The sequence below is a fragment of the Ascaphus truei genome, chromosome 1 (genome assembly GCF_040206685.1).
Source record: "Ascaphus truei isolate aAscTru1 chromosome 1, aAscTru1.hap1, whole genome shotgun sequence".
NCBI lineage: Eukaryota > Metazoa > Chordata > Amphibia > Anura > Ascaphidae > Ascaphus > Ascaphus truei.
This window is the reverse complement of record NC_134483.1, coordinates 105,577,269-105,601,576: the sequence shown is the minus strand read 5'-3', so window position 1 is coordinate 105,601,576 and position 24,308 is coordinate 105,577,269. Positions and strand designations below refer to the sequence as shown.

The window sequence follows — 24,308 nt, the reverse complement described above, 5'->3', positions numbered from 1 at the left end:
GGGGGGCGTAAACTTTTTTCCCTGTGCCCCCCTGTCAGCGGTCCCCTCACCTCCGCGCCCCCCCTCACCGGCACCATGACGTCACTTGACGCCGTGTTGCCATGGCGATGTGTGTGAGAAGCCGCCAAGGTAAGTTAGGTTTACAGAGGCCCTGCAGCTTCCCCAGCACTTAATTTAAGTGCCTTCGGGAAGCGCCCGGGGCCTCTGTAAACCCCGAGCCCCCCCCGCACTCAGTCTCGTGCCCCCCGGGGATTGAGCCCCCAGTTTGCGCACCGCTGCCCTATAGTACAGTACGTTCATCAGCAGTGTGGAGGGGGGTGGATATTTACATTTTTTCATATTTTATAATTATCAACTTGTATTAATAGATTGCATATCTTCCCATGTGACCACTTTATTTTCTAATAATCTTCATTTAAATTAAACAATTAGAATATTTTGAATTTTCACTGCAGTTTCAAATGTATTTTATGTTCTTTTTTGAATCCTTGCACATAGCACTGAAATATACAGTATACGCATTATGCATATTTGATTATATATGTGTGTATATATATATATATATATATATAATGGGGTCCTCACAAAATGAATTGTTGAATTGTTTTATTGATTGTTTTATTGATGTGTAACATGTGTATTATATTATATTACTGCTTTAATTAGAGTATTGGCTAATTACACTAATCACCTCCCTATAAATACCATGGACTGGTGCTTAGAGGGTATCCCCTGAAGAAGTCATCATTGATGACGAAACGTGTAGGGCGTGGCTAGATTGCGGCCGCCATTTGCCCACGAACACTGCTGGTACTTGCACAGAGACTTTGGGCTCCCGTGTGCGCTCGTTGCGGCCATTGCTCAGCTGAATTGAGGACTCTAAAGACTTTGTTTCCTTGTGGGACCCGTTTTCGCTGTACACGCTGAACACCAAAGGCGAGGGATTCTGTTTCTAGTTCCTTCTGCATGGAGGAGGTCCACGTGACGACGCCACTGATCTAAGCTGGACGCTGATGCTGGAGCTGCTGGCACATGAGAGCCTATCTCATACACGCTTATTATTGCTGTACCTTTGTGAGTGGGCATTTTATAGATTTTATGTTCCTTTAATACATTTTTATTATGGTAATGCACTACACTGGCGAGACACTTTATTGCAGTGTGGCCAGTACCGCAAGCCGGGAGATTTCCCGGCTTGCAAGTGGCAGCCCCTCGGCGTGCCGCGCGTCTCCGATGCGCGGTCACGCGTCATCGGGTGCCTGCGCCCCCTGCACGCACGTCCAGGGCTCCCCGAGCCCTGGTGTCCCGCGATGTGGGGGACGGCGGCAGGGGGTTCCAGGGGACCCGGCGGACCCGGAGAGGAGAGGGGGAAGCCGCGATCGGCGGGCCTCTCCTCCGCTGCTTCGGCGCGCGCCCGGCACCCTCCGGCGCGCGCCAGGTAACTGCTGCGGCCGAGAACGGGCAAATGCTCGAATAAACTCGGCCGCAGCAGTAGGTGTGCGCCTGTTTCTTTCTTTTTCTTTTTTCTATATATATATTTATATACAGGTAGATAGATATACAAAGTATAATCTAGCATTGCTTAAATCTTGTATAGCTGAGGGGGAAGATTTTATTTGTGTGTTTTGATATTGAATTTTTTTTCACTTCCCTAAGTATTGGTGCCTTGGCTGCAATATAGAATACAAAGGGGCACCTTTTTACCAAAGGAAAAAGAGAGCCAACGTATGCACCATAGTGTGAAACTGTATATATTATGTATGTATGTCTTTATTTATATAGCTCCATTAATGTACATAGCGCTTTACAGCAGTAATACACGTGACAATCATATAAGTAACAAATAATACAAATAAAACATAATGGGAAGAAGTGCTTCAGACATAAAAGTAACATTTAGGAAAAGAAGTTTTTGCTCCGAAGAGCTTACAATTTAATTTGTTGGTAGGCAGAGTCAGTAGGAGTGCATTCTGGTACAGTAAGTGTGTCTGCAAGGGGCACAGGTTTATGTACTGTATGAGGTGTAAATTATCAGCCATGGAGCTACTCATATGCATCATTAAAAAGGTGTGTTTTAAGGTGGGGCTTAAAGGTGGATAGAGAGGGTGCTACTCAGATATTGAGGGGAAGGGCATTCCAGAGGGGCGGAGCAGTTAGTGAGAAGGGTTTAAGGCGGTATAGGGCTTTGGATACAAACGGGGTAGAGAGAAGACATCCTTAAGCAGAACGCAAGAGTCGGGATGGTGTATGGTGAGAAATTAGGGCTGAGATGTAAGGAGGAACATATTAACTCATATTATAGGCTAAGACTCTGATAATGCCTTCAGTTCTAAAAGCTGAATGGCTGCTTTCATTGCATTTTTATCCAATAATACCCAGCATTTTTGCCACCTTGTCAAGTTTTGAATTCTGGCCTCTACGTTCAGAGCTGCAGCACTTGTCATACAGTGAGTTCAGCACCTCTCAGACAGGGGAGCCCGCAAAGGTACTGTAGATGAGTGAATGTGTGTGATTAGTAAGTATAGAGCAAGAGTGGGGGCGTACAGTTTGTGTGTGTGTGTCGCGAATGGGACTGCAGTGTGTACAGTATGTGTATGTAGAGAGGGGGACTGGTGTGTGTGTGTGTGTGTGTGTGTGTGTGTGTGTGTGTGTGTGTGTGTGTGTGTGTGTGTGTGTGTGTGTGTGTGTGTGTGTGTGTGTGTGTGTGTGTGTGTGTGTGTGTGTGTGTGTGTGCTTAGAGTTAATTTTTTCTTTTTTTTCGTGGCAAAATTGGTTGAGTTATGGAGACAGAGTAAAAATATTAAAATACTGTAGGTTGTCCCAAAAATACTATAGTCATTCTGTTGTAGAATACATCTTCCAGACTAATTTATCAGTGGCAAATGTAAGAAACCTGGCTAACAAATGATCACACCAAATACGGACTTTTGTTCTGATATTTTATTAAAGAATTTTTCTAACCTTTTGAGCGCCGAAGGTGCCACGGCACAACAGGCAAAGTCTGGTCAGATGACCTCAGCAGCTGTTGTACCGGAAACGGTAGAGGAGTCCTCTTCTTCCATTTCCCTACACTGCAAATCGCTTCCTGTGCTCCATAGGATATCCCATGGAAAACTAGCACTCATTGGGTATGATATAGCCACTATGTCATAAGGGCCCTGGAGTGTCAGACCCCATGTCTAGCACGTCTCAGGGAAACCAAAAGGTTAATATGTAGGTCTTTCATTTTCACATGGTGACACTCTTACCTTGAGTTGTGACATTATATAGAATAAGTCGGTATTCTTCTTTTTCCTCAGGAATCTGGTCATCCAATAGATGAATAACAAAACTCGCATTCAATGATTCCTGGTCGTGATCCGATAAGAAAAAGATAACCATATATCAGCAGATCATATAGGAGTAACATTGGTAATCATTTTCATTGTATAACCTCTTCTAGTTGTACTGAAGCCTAAATCTTGGAACAAACCATTGTTTTTGTTGGCCAGAAAATGTATTTATTTTATTTTTTATATTTCATAAGAAGTATTCTTTTAGGTTTCTTAACACGTGGATTGTTGTATCTAGTGTTAGGTGAGTACATTGGGAACTTTAGGGAAGGTCCATGATTCTCTATCACTAGAATAAATGTTTTTTACATGATGGATCATTTATTGAATTAGACTATTTGTGATTAAAATTTACACAGAGAGACACTTTTTCATATTTTGCCAATATATCATAGTATATTGCTAACATTTTGCCTAATATATGACCAAGTTTATTACAATTGGAGCAACAACAAGCAAAAAATATGCAGTACACAAAAACAAAGGTTTTCTTTGTAGGGACAAGGTGAAATATTCCATGAATTAAATTGTACAATTAAAACTATATTATACTGTATCACATATATATATACCTATTTATTTTCTTCTGTCTTGACTTTTTCTTTTTTGCAACCTACGGCCTTGAACTACAATATATAAACGTTATTCAATATACCTCTTGGAAGAAGAGCAAACCGACACTGTTTTCGAAGTTTAGTTCCAAGCGGTGTCCAATAATTTGCCAATAAACAGTTACATTCCCACGTCCAGGAGAAGTTCGTAAAACGTGCAATTGCAATTTTTCTCCTGAAACAATAAACATAGTGAGGCCATGCATTGATGAGCTCGCTTTATTACTTATTATTAGTAAAATAAGACAGAAAACACTCCCCAAAGCTTGTTGTAGTCTCACACCGATAGTGACTAAACTGCAGAGAATCAAGACTATGGGTGTCAACATGCAATTATGCACAAGGGGGGGGGGGGGCGGCGGGGGGGAAGAGACATCAATCCTTTAGTCTCTGGGATGCAACATCGGTACTGAACTGATGAAAGAAAGGTTTCAAAGGTAAAAAGCACCAGTTTTCTATTACAAATCAGGTTCTATTTCTGTACCACAACTACACCAGTTTTGCAGCATGGAAGCATTGATTAATATCAATCAAAGTACCTAGTAAAACAAGGAATTTAAAGACTGTGTTTCTGGATACTTATTTCCACTTTATCATTAGTTTCATAGGACCAGATAAACTAAAGGGTGCTTTCATTTCATTTGATTGGGAGGTACTGTGTACTAAAACGTAGCACTCCTTAGTGAACCTGGCCATAAAGTTTAAAGTCTCTGACCGGGTGTTTTCAAACCACAATATGGGGTGTTGCGCTCGGTGTGGCGGTAACTGCAATTCAAATCAATGGAAGCAACCGCCAGATCGGGTGCGATACCCTGCGTCACGCTTTAATGATACCCCGCATAACGCTTTAATGACAGCCCGTGCCACGCTTTGATACCCTACGTCCCGCCTTAATGATGCCCCGCGTCACACTTTAATAATACCCAGCCTCTGAATTTCAGAACTGTGTCATTCTAAATACAAATCGTGTATAGTTGTTGAAAATGCCCAAAGGAAGTGTATATAGATTTTCGCGCTTGTGCTGTCACAGATATCAGCAGTAGACTGCAGATCTCTTGCTGCCGTCCGTAGGAGAACTCCACAATCTTCTAAACGCGGGAGCCCCCCTAAGGGAGCTCACAATGCAGCAAAAATGAAAAGAAAAAGAAAGCGCACTGAGATGCTATATTTTATTTTATTGTTATGTATTTTCACTATTGAAATGTAAATGTTTTGTCCTGTCATGAGACATTTTCAATACAATCTATATACTGCATCTCAGTGCGCTTTCCATTTCTTTTCGTTGTTGAAAACGCCAATGGAATGAAAAAAATATTCTGCAAAAACAGGTGTCCCAACAAAAAACTACTAAACTACTACTACTAAAAAGTCTCAAATGAGAACATGCATTTGCATTTTAATATTGTTATAAGATGTTGCTTTTTTGGCTCCATGTTAATGAATCTTCAGCAATTCTAACTGTAACCCTTACCTAGTGTAGTGGTTTAACTGTAGTTTCTAACAAAAATATGTGTTTATTGTTTAATTTTTTATTAACTATGTACTATAGCATGGGTGGCCAACTCATGTCCTGAGCCACTGAGACATTGACTGAGCCACTAATTGAGCCACCTGTGCTCAAGCAGGGATATCCTATGATTTTTTTAAAGCTCTATGCAAATCTCTCATGTGAGACCCAAATAGGGTAGCACAACCTCAAGTTGATAACGTACCTGGAAGAAGCATAACATGCTCTTATCTGTTCAATATATTATCAAGTACAGATATTTATTGGAATATAGACCTTTTACTTATCCTGTGTGCATATACTCTGTTGTATGGAATTAAGTGGGAAAATACTAACTGATGAAACCAAGGTGATACTGAACATCTCAGAACAAATTGATGTGAGCACAGGCAGCAAAAGCTATAAAACAATAAAGAACCGTGAATACAACAAGCACTTTGGTGACGTCCGTGCGTCAATTGATACTGCGAATCGGAAGGAGGCGGAGGGCGACAGAAAGGACGTGGCCGATATATGTAAGTCCCTGGGGGCGGCAGATTTCGAAATCCGCCGCTGTCAATGGCATCAATTACATATAGCCATGGCTGGTCCAGACTATCTTTCTTCCCTCCTGTCACATAAGTCCTAGTAGCTACAGGCAGTGACAGGCTATCCTATGGGGTTTACCCCCCTCACGCAGCCTCCTTGAGTGGGGAGAGAGGAGGTGACACTTGGTCTGTGTTGCAGCCAATCATGGTGCAGACCTTGTGCCCTCCCCGTTTGCATTAGGGAGGATGCCTTCCAAATGTTAGAGTCAGTGCCTTCCCACCCGGGGAAGGGAGAGGAGCTCAGCCCCTCCTGTGGCTGAGGGAACCAAAATCTGTGCATAGCACAAGGCCTCAACATTATCTGCTAGCCAGCACCATCCAAGAGCCTGAAACCCAATTTTCCACTATATGCAAACACTGTTAAACCATCTGCAGTGGCTGCATCAAATAAAGGCCCTTTTTATATACTTCTCGCTAAGTCGCAGTCTATTGGACAGACGTATAGGAGAAAAGAACTGTCATGGTAGGGACTGCCTGCAGCTCTGCTGTAGCCTGCTATGACTGGAGGCGCTGTCATCGAATGAAAAGAACCTGAGGATCACCTAAAGCCTGTCTTGTTCCCCACAACATCGCGGAAGCTCATCTCTCCTGGACCCTCACAGGTAACCAGCACCACACGTACCTGCATCTAGGCAAAATCTCCCAAGGGGGGAGGAGGGGAGGGAGGGGAAAGCAGTGCCACATACATATAAATACTAATGAATAGGATTTGGAGAAACAGCATACATCTACCTGGAGGTATGCTTGCTTGATTTGAGCAACATCGTGCAGAAAGTAATCTTCAGACAAGTTACCGGAAAGCAATGTGCAGCATTGATGATCAATTATTTGTGATATGATTTAGAGACTGAATCATGGGAAGCTGACAATGCCGCCCCTACTATTTTCTGTTCAGTTTGTGTTTCAACACGCAATGTTCTCATTTAATTGTAAGATCAATACATACAAATATTTCTAGCACAAAGACATGATGGCTCATATTTACTAAGCAGTGCTACTGCAGAAGACACCTTTCTGTGCCGAAGGACACCGTACAGCACATACAAGTGTATGGGCTGCAATGTGTCTCCTGGCACAGAAAGGTGTCTTCTGGAGCAGCAACGCTTAGTAATTATGGTTATGGACTAAAAGTGACACATTGATCAATTATACAGTACCTGGTTACTCACTTGTAGAAAACACTCATCACCACAGTTGCACCACTTTACCCTAATCCCTAACATAACATTTTATCATCAGTGATTGGTTGCAAAGTAGAAGAGATAATACATCACACTAAACATGATGGCACACATTCACTAAGCGGTGCTATTGCTTTAGACACCATTCAGTGCTGGTAGATCCCTTTTGATGCACAATCTCTTAACCGCACTTGAATGGTTCATAGGGTCTCTCCCAGCACCGGAAGGTGCCTTATGGGAAAACAAAGCTTAGTAAATAAGCTAAATATTCCCATAGACACTCAATTTTGGATGTTGTATTTTACATCAACATAAATAAACTGAAAAGGTCTCAATTATTGTTTATACCTCAGCCCTATGATAAGAAAAGTATTTCTCTTTGCAACGCGCTGGTACCAAGAGAATGGAGTGACAGTAAACCACTTTAAAAACTAACACATTGACATACTGCAGTCTGAATGGCAAAAATGTGAAGCGGATTTATTTATTTAATCCATTTATCTATTTTCCACGTGGTCGGTCAATAGTACAGGAAACCTGGATGTATTTATTTAAATAACTCTAATCCTAAAGCCACTTGTACAGAAATATTTGTACATACACATATAGTGGCAGAGTCCCAGCTGGAAGGACACCAGCTGGGACTAATACACTGTAATAAGATTTGGGAATATGGGCCAGATATCCATGCAACCCTAATATCTAAGGCTGAGGCCTCGGTGTTGGCGCGGCACGCATGCCTGCTAGGCTGGCAGCGCATGCAGCCGAGATCCCCTGTCTGCAGTGAGCTGCAGGGGGAAAGACGGGGGGAGTGGCAGGGGGCGCAGCCACTATGTCACCGAGCAGGTTCGCCCTCATTGAGCACAGATTTCCTGTCTTCAGGGAAATCTGTTCGCACAACGTGGCAGGCAAGGCAGCCAGCGGACCCGGCCCCATTGAGGGGTGGTTCTTGTCCTTGCAGCAGGGACCTAGCCTAAAGCAAATGCTGCAATGAAACACTTTTAAGAAACCAAAGCGAACAGAGCTTTACTAAGACTGGTGTGGGGAGGAGGTGTCCCCTGCAGCTCCCAGGGTCAGGAAGGAAGAGACCTATTTGTTAGAATCTCTGTGCTTGAAGAAACAACCACTGTACAGACACTGAACAAGTAAGCTGGGAGAGAGTGTAGAAGACTTCCAGGAACTGGCTTAGCTGGGCCAGGTAGGGAAACTAGTTAGTTCTAGGCTGATAAGACAGACCAGAAATACGAGCTCAGTCGGTGTTCTAAGAGGAAGCTTGGTTTTTATTTTATTTGTTATATCTCTTAAAGGACCAGGTGCCAATTATTATTGCCTGCTAATAAAACAACAAAAGTTATATTTCTGTATCCTATTTAGTCATAACACCTGCATTGGCCGCCCTGACCCATATTTGAAAGAGGTTACAGAGGGGACACCGAGAGTCCGCCTGGTCACATATGCTAGTCATCTGATTGGTTGATGTACCACTTGCTTCCCTCTCTTTAAGATGATATCATAGATTTTGCCAACCAAGGCAAAATCAATGATGTCATAAAAAAAATTGGCATCACATGGTACATCAACCAACTTTATTGGTTGATGTACCATGTGACCCCATTATACATTTTTGGGATGGGCCAGGCCACTATAGAAGGCCTGGACTCTCTCAGAGCACCGGCAGTTAGTGTAGAAGTCACATCCCATAGCGAAGATTCAACAAGAAGAGACAAGACAGCTTTAAAGAAGATAAGAAAAGAAGAAAGGATAAAATAAATACTTACAGAAGAAGACTCTTCAGTCAACAGGGAATTGAGGGCTTCTTGTCAAGTTGAGGATTCCACGTCGCAGACAATGGATGCCATTGAATTACAAATTGATGGATTGATCTTTATGGGTTTTTTCCTTTTTTGTCCATGAGGTCTGGATTATTTGGGTGGGGTTTGTGATTTTTTTTTTGGATGTTTTTGTTTGGTTTCTAATGTTTTTTTGTTTCGTTTTTTGCTTTTTTTGGTGGCCATCAAGCCTTGGATTTGTTTGTATGGCCTTTTTATGCTTGGGCATCTGCCCTTTATTGGAATGGTTCTTTGGGTACTTCAGCCCTGTGGATGAGAACGGGCTTCATACAGGGTGGGTGGGGTAAGTAACCCAATTTGTATTACAGGTCACCACTGATTGTCAATGTGAGAGGGACTAGGTAGCCACAGTGACAATCAATGGGTTTACATTTTATATGCATTTTTTTTATTATGTAATGTATTTTTATATCAATTGTAATGGATTTTTGTTTAGAACTGTACATATATTTCTGGGATATTTTAAATGTCCAAAAGCCTGATTTACCATATTTGGATAATAGGGCTATTTACCACTATTCACAAGGGGGGGGTTAGAATTGTGGGGGAGGGGGTATTTGAGGGAGGAGCAGTTGCCCCGGGGAGGATGGTTAGGCCCGCCGAGTGGGGTAGATGGTTAAAAGGGCTTAATCCCTTGTTTGCCTAAATAGTTAGTCAAGTATTTATCTTCATTTTTTCTTTCTTCTTTTTTTGGCAAAAACAATGCTTTACTAGCCACTAAGGTAGCCAAAGGGCATAGTTGTATTAACCCCTTTATAGCCTTTGGTCATCAGCTAGATATGGAAGCCCATGACTACCTGACCAAGGGGTCAATATATTGTTAAATGTGTTACTGTATATGTTATATTTTATCACCTATTTCATGTTGATTTAGCTTATGTTGCCTATGTCTGTAATGGCCATTATATACATAGACACGATAAGTTTTTTTTTTTTGTGGTGGTACCGCGTCCACTGGAGGGGGAAGGCTGAGAACTCTCCAGCGTTCCCAGACCCGGTGGGGCAGCGGCAACAGCACGCAGCACTTACCTGGCATCTGGCAGCTCTTCTCCCTGTCCCTGCTTCCTGCTTCTGCTTCCGTCTTTCGAGAGCAAGCTCCCTTAAAGAGACAGTGTGTCCCTGTGTGTGTGTGTGTGTGTGTATTTGACTGTGTGAGACTGTATGTGTGTCAGTGTGTGTGTGTGTGTGTGTGTGTGTGTGTGTGTGTGTGTGTGTGTGTGTGTGTGTGTGTGTGTGTGTGTGTGTGTGTGTGTGTGTGTGTGTGTGTGTGTGTGTGCAGTGTGCTGTGTGTGTGCAGTGTGCTGTGAGTGTATGCAGTGTGCTGTGAGTGTATGCAGTGTGCTGTGAGTGTGTGCTGTGAGTGTATGCAGTGTGCTGTGAGTGTGTGCAGTGTGCTGTGAGTGTATGCAGTGTGCTGTGAGTGTGTGCTGGGAGTGTATGCAGTGTGCTATGAGTGTGTGCAGTGTGCTGTGAGTGTGTGCAGTGTGCTGTGAGTGTGTGCAGTGTGCTGTGTGTGTGCAGTGTGCTGTGAGTGTATGCAGTGTGCTGTGAGTGTATGCAGTGTGCTGTGAGTGTGTGCTGTGAGTGTATGCAGTGTGCTGTGAGTGTGTGCAGTGTGCTGTGAGTGTATGCAGTGTGCTGTGAGTGTGTGCTGGGAGTGTATGCAGTGTGCTATGAGTGTGTGCAGTGTGCTGTGAGTGTGTGCAGTGTGCTGTGAGTGTGTGCAGTGTGCTGTGTGTGTGCAGTGTGCTGTGAGTGTATGCAGTGTGCTGTGAGTGTATGCAGTGTGCTGTGAGTGTGTGCTGTGAGTGTATGCAGTGTGCTGTGAGTGTGTGCAGTGTGCTGTGAGTGTGTGCAGTGTGCTGTGAGTGTGTGCAGTGTGCTGTGAGTGTGTGCAGTGTGCTGTGAGTGTTTGCAGTGTGCTGTGAGTGTGTGCAGTGTGTTGATAATGTGTGCAGTGTGCTGTGAGTGTGTGCAGTGTGTCAAACCACGATATAAGCGGATCCGCGTTATAGCGAATCACGCTATAACGGGGTTGAGCTGTATATATATATATACACACACAAACACACACACACAAACACACACACAGTCGGTGCGAGGTGTAATATATATATATATATATATATATATGATATATATAAATACAGCTCAACCCCGTTATAGCACGATCCGATACAACGCAGATCCGCTTATAAATCGGTCTGGAGTTAAACCCTGCGTGAGTTCTATTCTAAGAGGGGTTTGTTGAATCCTGTGACTAGGGTCGGCCAAGGCATTACTCTGGCAGTTGGGCCCCACATGAGAAAATAATTAAGGGGACTAACATGGAAGAGCGGCCCTCCTCTGGCAGCATCGCGGTGTGATGACTTCACGGCGACAAGTGACATCAAATTGCCATGGCAATGTATCGTCATATGAAGTTGTGGCGTCATTTGATGTCGGTCACAATGGCAATGCAACGCTACAGGAGGCAGGCCGGGGAAGGTAAGACTATTATATATTTTCTTCTCCTTTCTCTTTCGGGAGCGTACTGATTCTTCTTTGTTCATCCAAGAGAAGAGCAGCCTTTTACAAGAGCTTGATAAGAGAGGTTGTCTGTCCTAACCAAAGTGTGGGTGGAGATGCAGTCTAAGTACCAGCGAGTAGAGGAGGAAGTGCAGAGGCACTGAACAGCACAATGAATGTGCTTCCCATAGATTTGCAGATCACTCTGACAGAGCACACACTGCAAAGCCAGGTTGGAGAGTTACACACCTGTCTGCAGGAGGCACAGGAAAAACAGGCTGCTAATGAACTGGAGGAGCATCTGAGCAGCCAGTGTGTTCTCGCAGAACCTCCAGAGTATCTCCTATATTACTAGCGCCGGGTTATATTTCTATTTCACACCTCCAGAGTATGTCTGGAGGCTGAGCTTAGAGCCCAGGTGAGACTATATGTGATAGGGAGGAGGAGAATTATACAGAAAATCAGTATGGTGGATTTTATCTACAGTAGCCAGGAGACGATACAAAAGATGATTCATCACAAGGATCTGCTGAAACAGTTGTCACCAGAGTTTGAGGCCAAGAAACCACTTCACATGGAACAGAGCAAACCACATGGTTTCATCGATGGCGACATAACTAAGGAAATTATCTGGGAAGAAGTAAAGCTGCGAAAGGAGGATGAAATAGACACTTTTCCAGTTGTCCGAGGGTCCAAACCTGTTGTCCCAAATTAAGATATATTAGATGGAGCTCTGTGGATTCATTGACTGCTCAGTCATAGGACTGACATCCACCAACCTAATTACTATTTCCCAGAAGAAGGAAATGTGGCTCAGCTACCTGCTTCACATGCCACTGCCTCTTTGTGATAGTCGCTCAACCCCAAGTTGCTCAGCTGGAAGGGTGGATATATGGTACAGTTTATATAGGAAGAACACCAGCCTGGACTAATAATAAGAAAACCATACTAAGATTTGGCAATCTGGGCCAGATTTCCACACAGCTCATAATCCAAAGTAGGTGCTGCAATCAAACACCTTCAATAAACCAGCTCTTCACTGAGATTGGTGTGGGGAGGAGGTGTTCTCTGCAGTTCCCAGGGTCAGGAAGGAAAAGCCCTGTTTGGAAGAATCCTTGTGCTTGAAGAAGCAACTTCTGTGGAGACACTGCAGCAATGAACTAGGAGAGACGGTGGGGGAGATTTCCAGAAACCTGGCAGGGGAAAAACAGATATTTCTAGGCTAGTAAGGCAAACAAGCAGTATAAGGTCAGTCAGTGCTCCAAGCGGGAGCTAGGGTTTTATTTTATGATTTTTGCCTTTTAAAGGGCCAGGTGCCAATTTATGTTTCCTGCAAATAAAACAGCAAAAGTGATATTTTTGTATCCTGTTAATTCATAACACCTGCATTGGCAGCTCCAACCAACATAAAAAACGTTACTGTTAAAATGCAGATCTTATAAAAAAAAGAGTACAGCTATTAAACATGGAATGATGACAGATCCAGCTTAAAAACAGATTGTCAAGTCATCTGTATCATTCAGACTGTCATTTTTATTTTCAGAACATATTTCTGACTACCTTATTTTTTCAGACAGTAGCTTTTGTACTAACTACAATCTATCTGAGACCATACAGTGGTGAGAAACAGTTTGTCAACCCCAATAATAATTACGGAGATTCCATCATTTTTCTATGATAACCTTCTTGAATCAAAAACAGTTTTTTTTTCATAAATATCCAATAGGGTTTATATTAACTAATTTCATGTCTTTTGAAATAAAATGATGTATGAATTAGGCAAACAATAAGTAAAATTAAGAGTCAGGGTATGTGCAAAAGTAAGTGAAAATCTGGGTTTATCAACTAAATGAAAGGGGGTAACTAGAACCAGGTTTTGAAATAATTAGGTACATATTCAGGTGTGAGTTTGAGAGGCCCCATCCTACAGTATATAAAGATCAGTAACTTTGTGCGTTTGGTCTTCACTATACAGGTGTGGAAACAAATCATGCCACGATTAAAATAAATCTCTGAGGACGTTGGAAATGCAGTTATTGATGCTCATCAGTCCAGAAAGGGTTACAAAACAATTTGTAAGGATTGGTGCTCCACCAATCGACTATAAGACAGTCTACAAATAAAGAAAGTTCAAGACCACAGTCACTTTACCCAGGAGCGGTCGACCTAACAAAATCTCTCCAAGAACAAACCGGCAAATCATCCAGGAAGTCACAAAGAACCCCAGAGTAACATCCAAGAATCTGCAGGCCACTCTCGCCTCGGCTAATGTGAGTGTTCATGAAAATTATCAGAAAAAGACTGAACAAGAATGGTGTTCATGGAAGCATAGACAGGAGGAAATCACTGCACTCTAAAAAGAACATTGCTGACTTTCTCAAGTTCACCAAAGAGCACATTGATGATACACAAGACTTCTGGAACAATGTTCTCTGGACAGAAGAGTCAAAGGTAGAACTTTTTGGCCTCAATGAGAAATATTATGTTTGGCGAAACCCAAGCACTGTGTTTGAACAGAAGCACCTCATCCTAACTGCCGAGCATTGTGGTGGGAGTTTGATGGTTTGGGGATACTTTGAATTCTGCATTGTATCAAAAGATTTTAGAGGAGAATGTAAGACCATCGTCTTTGAGCTGAAGCTGAAGCAAGAGTGGGTAATGCAGCAAGACAATGATCCTAAACATACAAGCAAATCTACAAAAGAATGGCTGCAGAAGAAGAAATTCTGTGTTTTTTAGAATGGCCCAATCAAAGTCCGGACTTAACCCCATTGAAATGTTGTGGCAGGACCTGAAGCGAGCTGTCAATGCAAGGAAGCCCTCAAATGTCACTGAGTTGAAGCAGTTCTGTAAGGAGAAATGTGCCAAAATTCCTAAAACCGATGTGAGAGACAGACCAGCAGTTACAGGAAACACTTAGTTGAAGTCATTGCTGCTCACGAGGGCACCACCAGCTACTGAATCTAAAGGTTAACATACTTTTTCACACATAGATATTGAATGTTGAATCAATTGTGGATACATAAATGTTGAAAAAGAATCATGTTTTTTTAATCAGGTTATCTTTATCTATAATTAGATTAAGATCTAATAACATTTTAGGCTTGAAATATGTGAAAATCCTAAGGGGTTCACAAACTTTTTCTCGCCACTGTATATCGTTTTACTTCGTCGCAAACTTTCCTACATTAGAGAGGTTTTTGTCACTTTTTTTACCCACGATAACTTATTTAATGTGGGGTCGAAACCTATCACAGCTTCAAATTGCAAATTGCAAATCAGCCTCACACTGATGAGACCCAATAGGTCAAAATAGCTGTTTGTGAGTATGTTTACTGGCTATGCACGTCTTCAACACAGGCTGTGCTGAAAAGCTGTGTAATGCGGCAGGCATAATCTTATAGGGGGTCCATGTTAAAATGGATTTGAAGCAAAAGGTGATACTGTGAGCTCATTTGCATTTTATTTTCCAGAAACCCTGGCTGCAGTGGAAGCACTGTATGCTAAGAGATAATGGTGAAAAGCAGGGTGGCAGATATCTTAGACGTGAATATGCTCACAAGTGATCTTTTTATTTGTTGTACATTAGAGAGGAAAGCCTTCTTGACTCCAGAACTTAACCAGTTAAAATGACTCTCTTTATGCGATGTGACATCTTTTTTTGATCATCCCTTGCTATAAAACTAATTGAAAAGAATATGGGAAAGCTAAAAAGAAATCCATTCTCTGTGTGACCTTCAGTAACCAAAGCCAGAAAAACAATGATAACAGAGGAACAGCAGACAAGATAAACTGCAACATTTGGTTGGAACACGCCAATGGAATCTCAGAGATGACACGAAATGGTATTAGTGAGTTCTCAAGGTTAAACTCATGAATTTTGACCGGTATATACATGATGTAGTGAACTATACTTTTTATGCTTCAGTTTAATACAAGAAAAGGCACAACATTCAAGTAATATAGTGTAAAAATGTCAGTCTTGGCTAAGTATGAACAATTTTAGTTGCACTGATACTGAACATACAAATTGTGAAAATATTTCTGCCTCTTTTTTCCAACCATTTTGTTCTAAATCTTCAAGAAAGTTGACGGATCATGATTGGCTCCACTGACTTTATGACTGTAGCAGTTTTTGTTTAATTACTGTACATGTGCACATTTATGGTTCTACTTGAAGTGTAATTTTAATGGAAACGTGACTTCTTAAGGAGAACCATTAATGTAGTGCATAAGATATGAAAAGAAAGCACGCAACAGAACAGAATCAACACAAACTCCTCCTCTGAAAGACTTCAAAGAGTGGTGGTGTCCACTTCTATACATTTTTCATGCCTCAACATAGGAAATACATGTCAATGACTTCGTTTTTTGTTGTATAATGAAAAAAATTATACTGAGAACATTTCACCATACATATCTATAGCTCTTCTGCTATATTTTACTTTATAAGAAAAATGTTTAGCAAATTTATATACAAATGAATTTTGTGTCGGCTTTTACATCATCTAAGTTAGGTATCAGCACAATAAGTATATAATGAAGCTGAAAGCGATCAGCAACGTAGTGGTCAGTAAAGACAGAAACTCACCTTCTCGACCAATCACTGATCTTGACGCTGTCTGAAAACTAATCACTCCTGCAACATTGTCATTAGCCAATATGACAATGGTAACAGTGTTCAAACTAGGAAGTATGCGACTTCCCCCGTCTGTTTGTGTGAGGCAAATTATGATTGTTTCATTTTCCTCAGGGACAGAGTCATCCAGTATAGTCAATGTTACCAGTTTCCTTGTTTCGCCTGTAAAAACAAACACCTCTTTAATATTTAAAAACAAAATAGTATACATTTACACTCAAATTATGACTAATATAATATATGATTTCAAGTTATGAGTTTGTGATGGATAGACTAGTTTAGAAGCACAGCATATAAAATCTCCTCTGGTACAAACCTATCACAATATCTGGTATTTGAAACCAGCATATGAAATGGTAATCAGAAGAACTATGTGTACATGGAAAATCAAGACAGCAGAAAAAGGACATGAATGCTCAAACTGTACGTGTCTATTGATATTTTTTTTGCAAAAAGAGACAGGACAATATGGTAATATGTTATCTTGCTTGTTTCTACTAGTCCTCTCGGTCCCTGGTTGTAAATAGCACTTAGTGAAGTACGTCTATATACGTATATTCACTGGAAATTTACAGGCACTATAACATGTATTATTTGGATAATGCAAAATATGTTTTTAAAATATACCATAGCATTGTTTCACACATTCTAAAATGTATTTGCTTTCTGTAGTAAAGGTGCTGGGTATAGTGAAAAAAAGTTATGTATAGAGTTCTCACAGTGCTACCTGTAAATGTCGCCATTCAGAAAAGCGACTGCTAAGCCATTAATATGCAGTGATGGGTACTATGCTACTATGCTTTGACCACCTCCAACCACTGCTTTATGAATGACTCCCCTCATTGTCTGCTTTAAAAAAAAATAATAAAGTTAAAAATATAAAAATTATTATAATAATAAACAACAATAGAGTGTGGCATTTATTTGCCCAATTAAATCCAGATCATCACAGGATTACAAATTGCCTCAAAAAATTGACGTTCATCAACATTTTCTCAAGAACCGCGATTTTCATATGTAATGTTAACAACTTCAGTGCTAGAGATGCTCATGCACTTAATGGGTAATGCAGATGTGCATCAATGTAGTAATGGCATATTTATAAGGTGCAAATTGACCAAATAAGAAGAAAAATGAAAAGTCTTACCTTCAGCAAATGTTAACACTTCACCATCACCTATAAAATCAACGTCTTTGATAGCTGTTCCCCCGACTATGCCCCACTCTACTGTCACTTCTCCCAGGCTTCCCTCCCTTCGTTCGATCACAAGCTGCACAGTCGTTTGAGGCTGCTCTTGAACTTCCACATGATAACCTTCTTCTGTTGCATTTGGATTTAGGTTGTAAATAACAAACACCCCAAAAGCATCTCCATTCATAATTATAACAACCACTGATGCATTAGGTTGACCTATAGTTGGCTGATTCTTTAAGCTGGTAGAAATGTTTATCAGTCTGACTTCAAGTAGACAGACACTGAATCTCTCATCTAGTTCTGGGAAACTGTCAGTAAGTATAGAAACTGTAAGATTTGCAAACTCCTCTTCTTCCAACATTGTGACCCACTGCCCTGTAACCGTTTCATAATCACTTCCAGCCGTGGCTTGTGTGCTGAACAGAGCAGACATGCTAGAGCTATTTTTCCTATATGTCCAGTATCCTGTGTTGTTGGTGAGTTGATTTGACAATGTTGTTACCCAAAAGCATTGAGGAATCCCAGTGGAATTGTTAAACGAAAATGCTGAGCATACTTGGTTTTTCAGACACGTAACTGCACAAGACTGCAGAGGGTCGCCTGCTATTGAAACATTGACTCTGGTTCTTGAAGATACCGGAGGTGTCTCTGGCAGTGGAACATCATAATAAGATAATATGTCCTGGCCTTGTTCAACAGCAAGAGCAACCACATCGATCTCTGTAGTGCTGTAAAGGACCTTTAAGCGACCAAATCTTCCTGCACTGAAGAAAAACATAATGAGTGAAACATAATAATAAATCAAAACACTTCACAATTACAGTGTAGTGCGCGGTACACAGCACATACAATTTTCTATACAGACGCAGTCCCTGCCCAGATAAGTTTACAATCTTTGTTTTTGTTGTTTGAGGCACAGGGAGATAAAGTGATTTGCCCAAGGTCACAAGGAGTTCACACAGGTTCCCCTGCTTCAATCTCAGTGTTATTGTTATCAGTCAAAAATATAAATTAATTGTCATGGTTACTAGCACTGTTTGGCCAAGGTGCAGTTTGGTTAAAGGAGCAGTCCAAGCAACATGTTTTTTTTATTTTATTTTAATAGGTTTGAAGCAGGGGGTCTCCGGAGTTGAACCATGTTGATTTCAGCTCCGGGGACCTCCTGCTTCCTGAGATAGTTACCTGCGTAGGGGGTGCCGGTAGCAGGCCCATAGTGGGCATTTTGGGTATATCAAAATGGCAGCATAAATGTCACTCATCACATGGGCCAATAGGAAGCCATGACAGTGCCCCTTGTGTCTTCCAATTGGCCTGCGTGACCAGGGCCTTTAAACTGCAGAGATACCGACACCCCCTTCAGAAGTAAGTATCTCTGGAAGCAGGGGGTCCCCGGAGCTGAAATCAAGACGATTCAGCTCCGGAGACCCCTGCTTCGTACCTATTTATTTTATTTTTTTAAATATCTGACGTTTGGACTGCTGCTTTAAAATACAGTTGAATTACAGTAAGTGTGGAGTTAAAGTCAAAAGGAGTTGAAACAATGTTCCAGTAGTACCTTATAGAACCCATTTGTAGTTATGACTTGTTACTCCATAGTTACATATATTTATTTAACTAATGCAGTGTTTGTAAATTGGATACTCAATGCACATCTTGCCCCTGTATGCACATCTGTGGTTTTAGATTGTTGATCTGAATAGGCAGCTTGCACCATTGAGAGAAAATCTTGAAATTAATTTATTTCTCGCTGAGCAGGACCTGGCTGAGACTACTAGTGTGTAAGGCAGAGCTGTTGATAGAGCTCCAGGAAAGGCAGGCAGCTAGGTAACAATTAGCAGGGGAAGCAGAGGGAAGGGGAAGAGGCAATAACTGAGAAATAGCTATAATAGCTATGAGTCATGGGGATGTAGTGGCTAGAATGCAGTTTAGCATGCAGGGAGGCATCAATATTATTGCACATAGAGATAATACTTGAAAACCTATAAACACTCAAATCCATGGGAGGGGAAAGGCAGGACCAGATAAACTAACAAATAGAAGAACATCCAAAACAATAGCACAGACAGGAAGCAACTTTGTGTGCATGGCTGTCAGTGCAAGAAGCCTGGCAACCAAAATGGGGATCTTGAAACAATAGACAGAAAATATCATTATGATATGATAGGCATTACTGAAATATGGTGGGATGAAACACTTGCATGGGCAGTTCGTTTAGAAGGGTTTTCCCCCTATTCTGGGGGCTCAGGCAAATAGAAAAGTCTGTGGAGTATGTTAAGATATAAAACCAGATTAAAAAATGGTAAGGGAAAATATTTATGAAGGGTTGGTGAAAAAGAACTTCTCAGCAGTAATACATATGACAATAATATAACACATAATGGGAATAAGCACTTCAGACATAAAAGTAACATTAGGAAAAGGAGTCCCTGCCCCAAAGAGCTTACAATCTAAGTGGTAAGAACTTACAGAGACAGTAGGAGGGTGTTCTTGTAAGTGCCCCTGCAAGGGGTCACGGTAAATGCATATGAGATGTATAGTAACTACCAACAGACTTACCCATATGATGGGTCTTAAAGGTGATATTGAGGGGAAGGGCATTCCAGAGCCAGTGAGAGGTTTTAGGTGGGGGAGAGGGCTTTAGATACAAAAGGGGTAGACAGAAGACATCCTTGAGCAGAACACAAAAGTCAGGAAGGTGCATGGCGAGAAATTAGGGCTGAGATGTAAGAAGGGGCAGAAAGAGATATTACAAATATATATATTATACAAATATTCAAGTAAGGGATATTTGGGAAACAGGGGCTCATAACATTGTCTCATTTTAAATAATTGATCACAAATAGTATTATACTGTATTGCATCAACAAAGACTCTGGGATGAAGGTCTTGCAGGAAAAAATACAGAAGATGAATGGGCAATATCTAAAACATTATTTATCACTTACATAACACATCAGTTATTATACACAATTTATTACCCTTGGGTAATAAATATAAAAGAAACAGATCTAAACCCCAAAAATTGGAAAGTATTTAGAATGCTAAAATAAGAAGGTAAAGAAGCATGATAGCAGAATAATAAGGAATGTAACAAACGTTGCAAAACGGCAATTAGATTAGCAAAAATGTAAAATGAAAAAAGGATTGCAATGGAAACTCATTCAAGCACATGTGAAGTAATAACAAAAATATTAGAACATGTACAGATATTAAACAAATTATTTGCCTCTTTATATACCAAGGAGAAGCCAATTGCAAAAATATTACAAAAAGGGGAAACTACAACCTAAATATTAACAAACATTTGGTTAACATACTGGAGGGAGAAAGTGTCTTGATAAAATAAAGGAAATACTGCAGCTGGCCCCGATGTCAGGCACTCAAGACAAACAAATACAGTACCAAAGAAAGGAAGGTGCTTATATTATTTTAATGCAAAATCAGCAAAAAAAAGTACAAAATAAATTAAATGCACGCTACAAACATAGCGGAACATAAACACAACTAGTACAGTATGTTACGATGTTATAATATTTTCTAAACAAACCTTCTTCTGATGGTTATATTTGCAAATGAACTTTTTTCTAATGGTTCTTGAACTCGGTACACAGGGTGATGAAAGGTTATTATTCCATAAGGTTTGTCATTGGCGGGCAGAATAATTTTAGCCATTCCATCAGATCCAATGGATCCTCTATTTGAGGCTCCAGTAAGTCTCACTTCAATGATCTAAAGGAAAAAATAAGATCTTTGTAAAAAAAAAATATTCTTTAACATTCTTATGATTACTTTATTTAAACAAAAATCATATTTAAATATATATATATATATATATATATATATATATATATATATATATATATATATATATATATTGTTCCGATCTTGTATTTAAAAAAATTGACTAATCCAAACTTATTAGGCATGAAAGTCTAATAGATAAAAAAGAAGATACACTGTTGGTTGAAAATGTGCAGTGAACCTTTTTTCCGTGAATATTAAACACATCCTGGAATTACTAATATGTAAGCAATATATAATCCATTATACAAATGTTACCAAGGGCAAAGCAGGCAGAAACAGTTACTGTACTTTAAATAATTTTCCAAGAGAAGAGTTTATGAAATGCTTTCTCAATAATCGTAATATATAAAATCGAAAGGTTGGTACTAGCTGCGGTGAATCTGATTGGTCCTCAGCCTCTGGCCAATCAGATTGGTGGCTCTATGACGTCACCCGGCTCTATGACGTCACCCAACTCCCTCCCACCGGCTCCCGGACGGAGGGGAAGCGCGGCGCGGCCATCCTGCCCCAGCCGCCAACGCTCACTTCCCTCCCCGGCGGGGGGACAGGCAGTGGGCAGGCAGCCTCCGGAAGGACCCCTTTCCTCCTGCAGCTGCCCCCGGTAAGATGGCAGCGCACAGCGGACAGACGGGGGGTGGTATTCAGTCAGGAGAGAGTGGGGGTAAGGAGTCAGGAGAGAGGGTGGGGGACAGAGTCAGGAGAGAGGGGGGGAGAGAGTCAGGAGAGAGGGGGGGGAGAGAGTCAGGAGAGAGGGGGAGAGAGGGAGTCAGGAGAGAGGGAGTCAGGAGAGAGGGGGGGGAGGGAGTCAGGAGAGAAGGGGGGAAGCCTGAACAGCTGTGAAGAGGGGGGGAAGGGAGTTGAGAGGGAGGATGGGGGAGGCAGAACATTACATCACAGGCAACGCCGGGTATATCAGCTAGTAGGTAATAATTGGAAGACACCATGTGGAGCACAAATCACAGAATAATAACAACATGCAGACCTTAAAAAGGCAGTCCAAGCTATGCTTTTTTTGTTTTAAAATATGATTGAAGCAGGCAGTCTCCGGAGCTAACCCTCATTAAGGGGGTGACGTAGCAGCTCTAGCTTGGGATCTCGTAATGGTGGTTTAAATGTCCAGCATCGTATGGTCCAATAGGAAGCCATAATGTCTTCCATTGTGGCTTCCTGTTGACCCACATGACAGGGAGATTTAAACAGTACTGAGATACTGGCACCCCGTACGGAGGTAAGTATCTCTGGAAGCAGCGGGTCCCCAGACCTGAAATTAAGGGGTTCAGCTCCAGAGACACCCTGTTTCAAACTTATTGTATTTATTTTTGTAAATGCTCCATCTATTTTCCATTATTTGCCATTAATAACCCCGTGCAGATCAAATACACAGATCTGACTACATTGCCTTAAGATTACAATTTAAATTTCTCACCTCTTCAATTTCCGGAATGTCGTCAGGCAGGATCTCTAATAATAAAGTCCGAATGGTTTCCCCTGCAGCAAAGGTCACATTACCTGAAGCAACTTGCAGGTCATCAGTAGCAAGTTGTCCATTAATAGTGCCAACCCACTGGAGAATAACATTGCCAAGAGTCCCAGAATTCCGAATGATTGGCAGGTTTACCTTCACTGTATTGAACTCAGGCTCATCTACTGTGAGTGATGTAACCTGAAAAACTAATATGCCAGTAATTGATATTTTATCAGTTACACATTGAGAAAAATTGTGATCATTTTCTTTAATTACACGATTGAAGCTGGGGGTCTCCGGAGCTGAACTGTGTTAATTTCAGCTCTGGGAACCCCCTGCTTCCAGAGATACTTACTTCCGTAGGTGCTGCTGGTATCTCTGTGAAGGTTAAATGACCCCCGTCACACTGGCCAATAAGAAGCCGCAACGGATGACATCACGGCTTCCTATTGGCCACACGGGACATTTAAATCCGCCATTCTATTAGGCACACTATTTCCCTGCCTACATAGATACCGGCACCACCTACGGAGGTAAGTATCTCTGGAAGCAGGGGGTCCCCTGCTGAAATTAACACAGCTCAGCTCCAGAGTGCCCCTCGTTCAGATCTGTCATTATTATTTATTTTTTTTAAATATATTTAAACACAATGCAATCTGTTCTGCTGCTGTAAGCAGTGTTATTCCATAAGACACCCATTCAATTGAAGGGTGTAAAGTGTCTTCCGGCACTGGTAGGTATCCCATATAATTTACCCTTATGAGACATCATTAGATAATGTTTAACTGGGGGTTTTTTTTTGCCTTCCTCTGGATTAACATAATGTAAATACAAATATAGGGTAAGTATCTGTCGCCTAAATTTAGTATAGGTTGAACTTGATGGACGTGTGTCTTTTTTCAACATCATCTACTATGTAAACATGTAATCATGTAACAGCCAGCACTGATTGGTAAATATGGGCCTTCATTTGATATTTATATTAAAGTTTTGCGTGTACTGTGGATAATATCCTAGCACTAATATTGCTTACCATTGCTACATATGCTTTTTAAAATTGATTATTGAAACAATTTTAAATAATTTTATTCGCCCAAAAAAACATAATGACCTGTTTGGCTAAATATATGTATCTATACATATCAAAATCATTCTGAAGAACTCAGAGTTTTTAGGATCTTTTATATTAAATATACAGTTTACAGAATAATCTCCCTTCAATGCGGCCATAGGAGCAGGGACGGCATTGGGAAATGTGGATCCTGTGTGATATCTGGTTGTTAGTACCAGTCCGCCTGTCACGTGGAGTTAAAAAAAAGTTTATATATATATATAAATATATATATATAGAAACACAAAAATAACCTGCACAGACCTAAAATGAAGTGTGCTAAAACCAGTTGGGTGAAGTGTGAATAATAAACACTACTGGCGGTGCTGGGGAAGGGAAATATATCAGTGGCTGAGAATTACTCTCCCTGAACCTACAAGCAGTTAAGCTGTGGATATCTGCTATCACTCTGCTAATACTCTGCTGGACAATTTTGCTGTTCACTCTGGACTGGTCTAAGTACTTTTGCTACCTATTTTGGCTTGTTATTTACATCTGCCAATTTTTTGCTCATCAGT

The 24,308-nt window shown here is 41.1% G+C and overlaps 1 protein-coding gene across 5 annotated transcripts in view; it reads right to left on the bottom strand.

Moving 5' to 3' along the window:
* Positions 1 to 24,308, bottom strand: part of ADGRV1 (adhesion G protein-coupled receptor V1) — a 527,599-nt gene that overhangs the window by 364,931 nt on the left and 138,360 nt on the right. For all 5 annotated transcript variants that reach the window (XM_075593091.1, XM_075593079.1, XM_075593082.1 and 2 more), the window contains 6 exons: positions 22,641 to 22,885; positions 20,958 to 21,139; positions 17,363 to 18,174; positions 16,168 to 16,377; positions 3,988 to 4,118; positions 3,249 to 3,348 (listed from right to left, as the gene is read on the bottom strand). In XM_075593091.1, the coding sequence (XP_075449206.1) occupies positions 3,249 to 3,348; positions 3,988 to 4,118; positions 16,168 to 16,377; positions 17,363 to 18,174; positions 20,958 to 21,139; positions 22,641 to 22,885 (1,680 nt within the window). The remainder of the gene's footprint in view (positions 1 to 3,248; positions 3,349 to 3,987; positions 4,119 to 16,167; positions 16,378 to 17,362; positions 18,175 to 20,957; positions 21,140 to 22,640; positions 22,886 to 24,308) is intronic.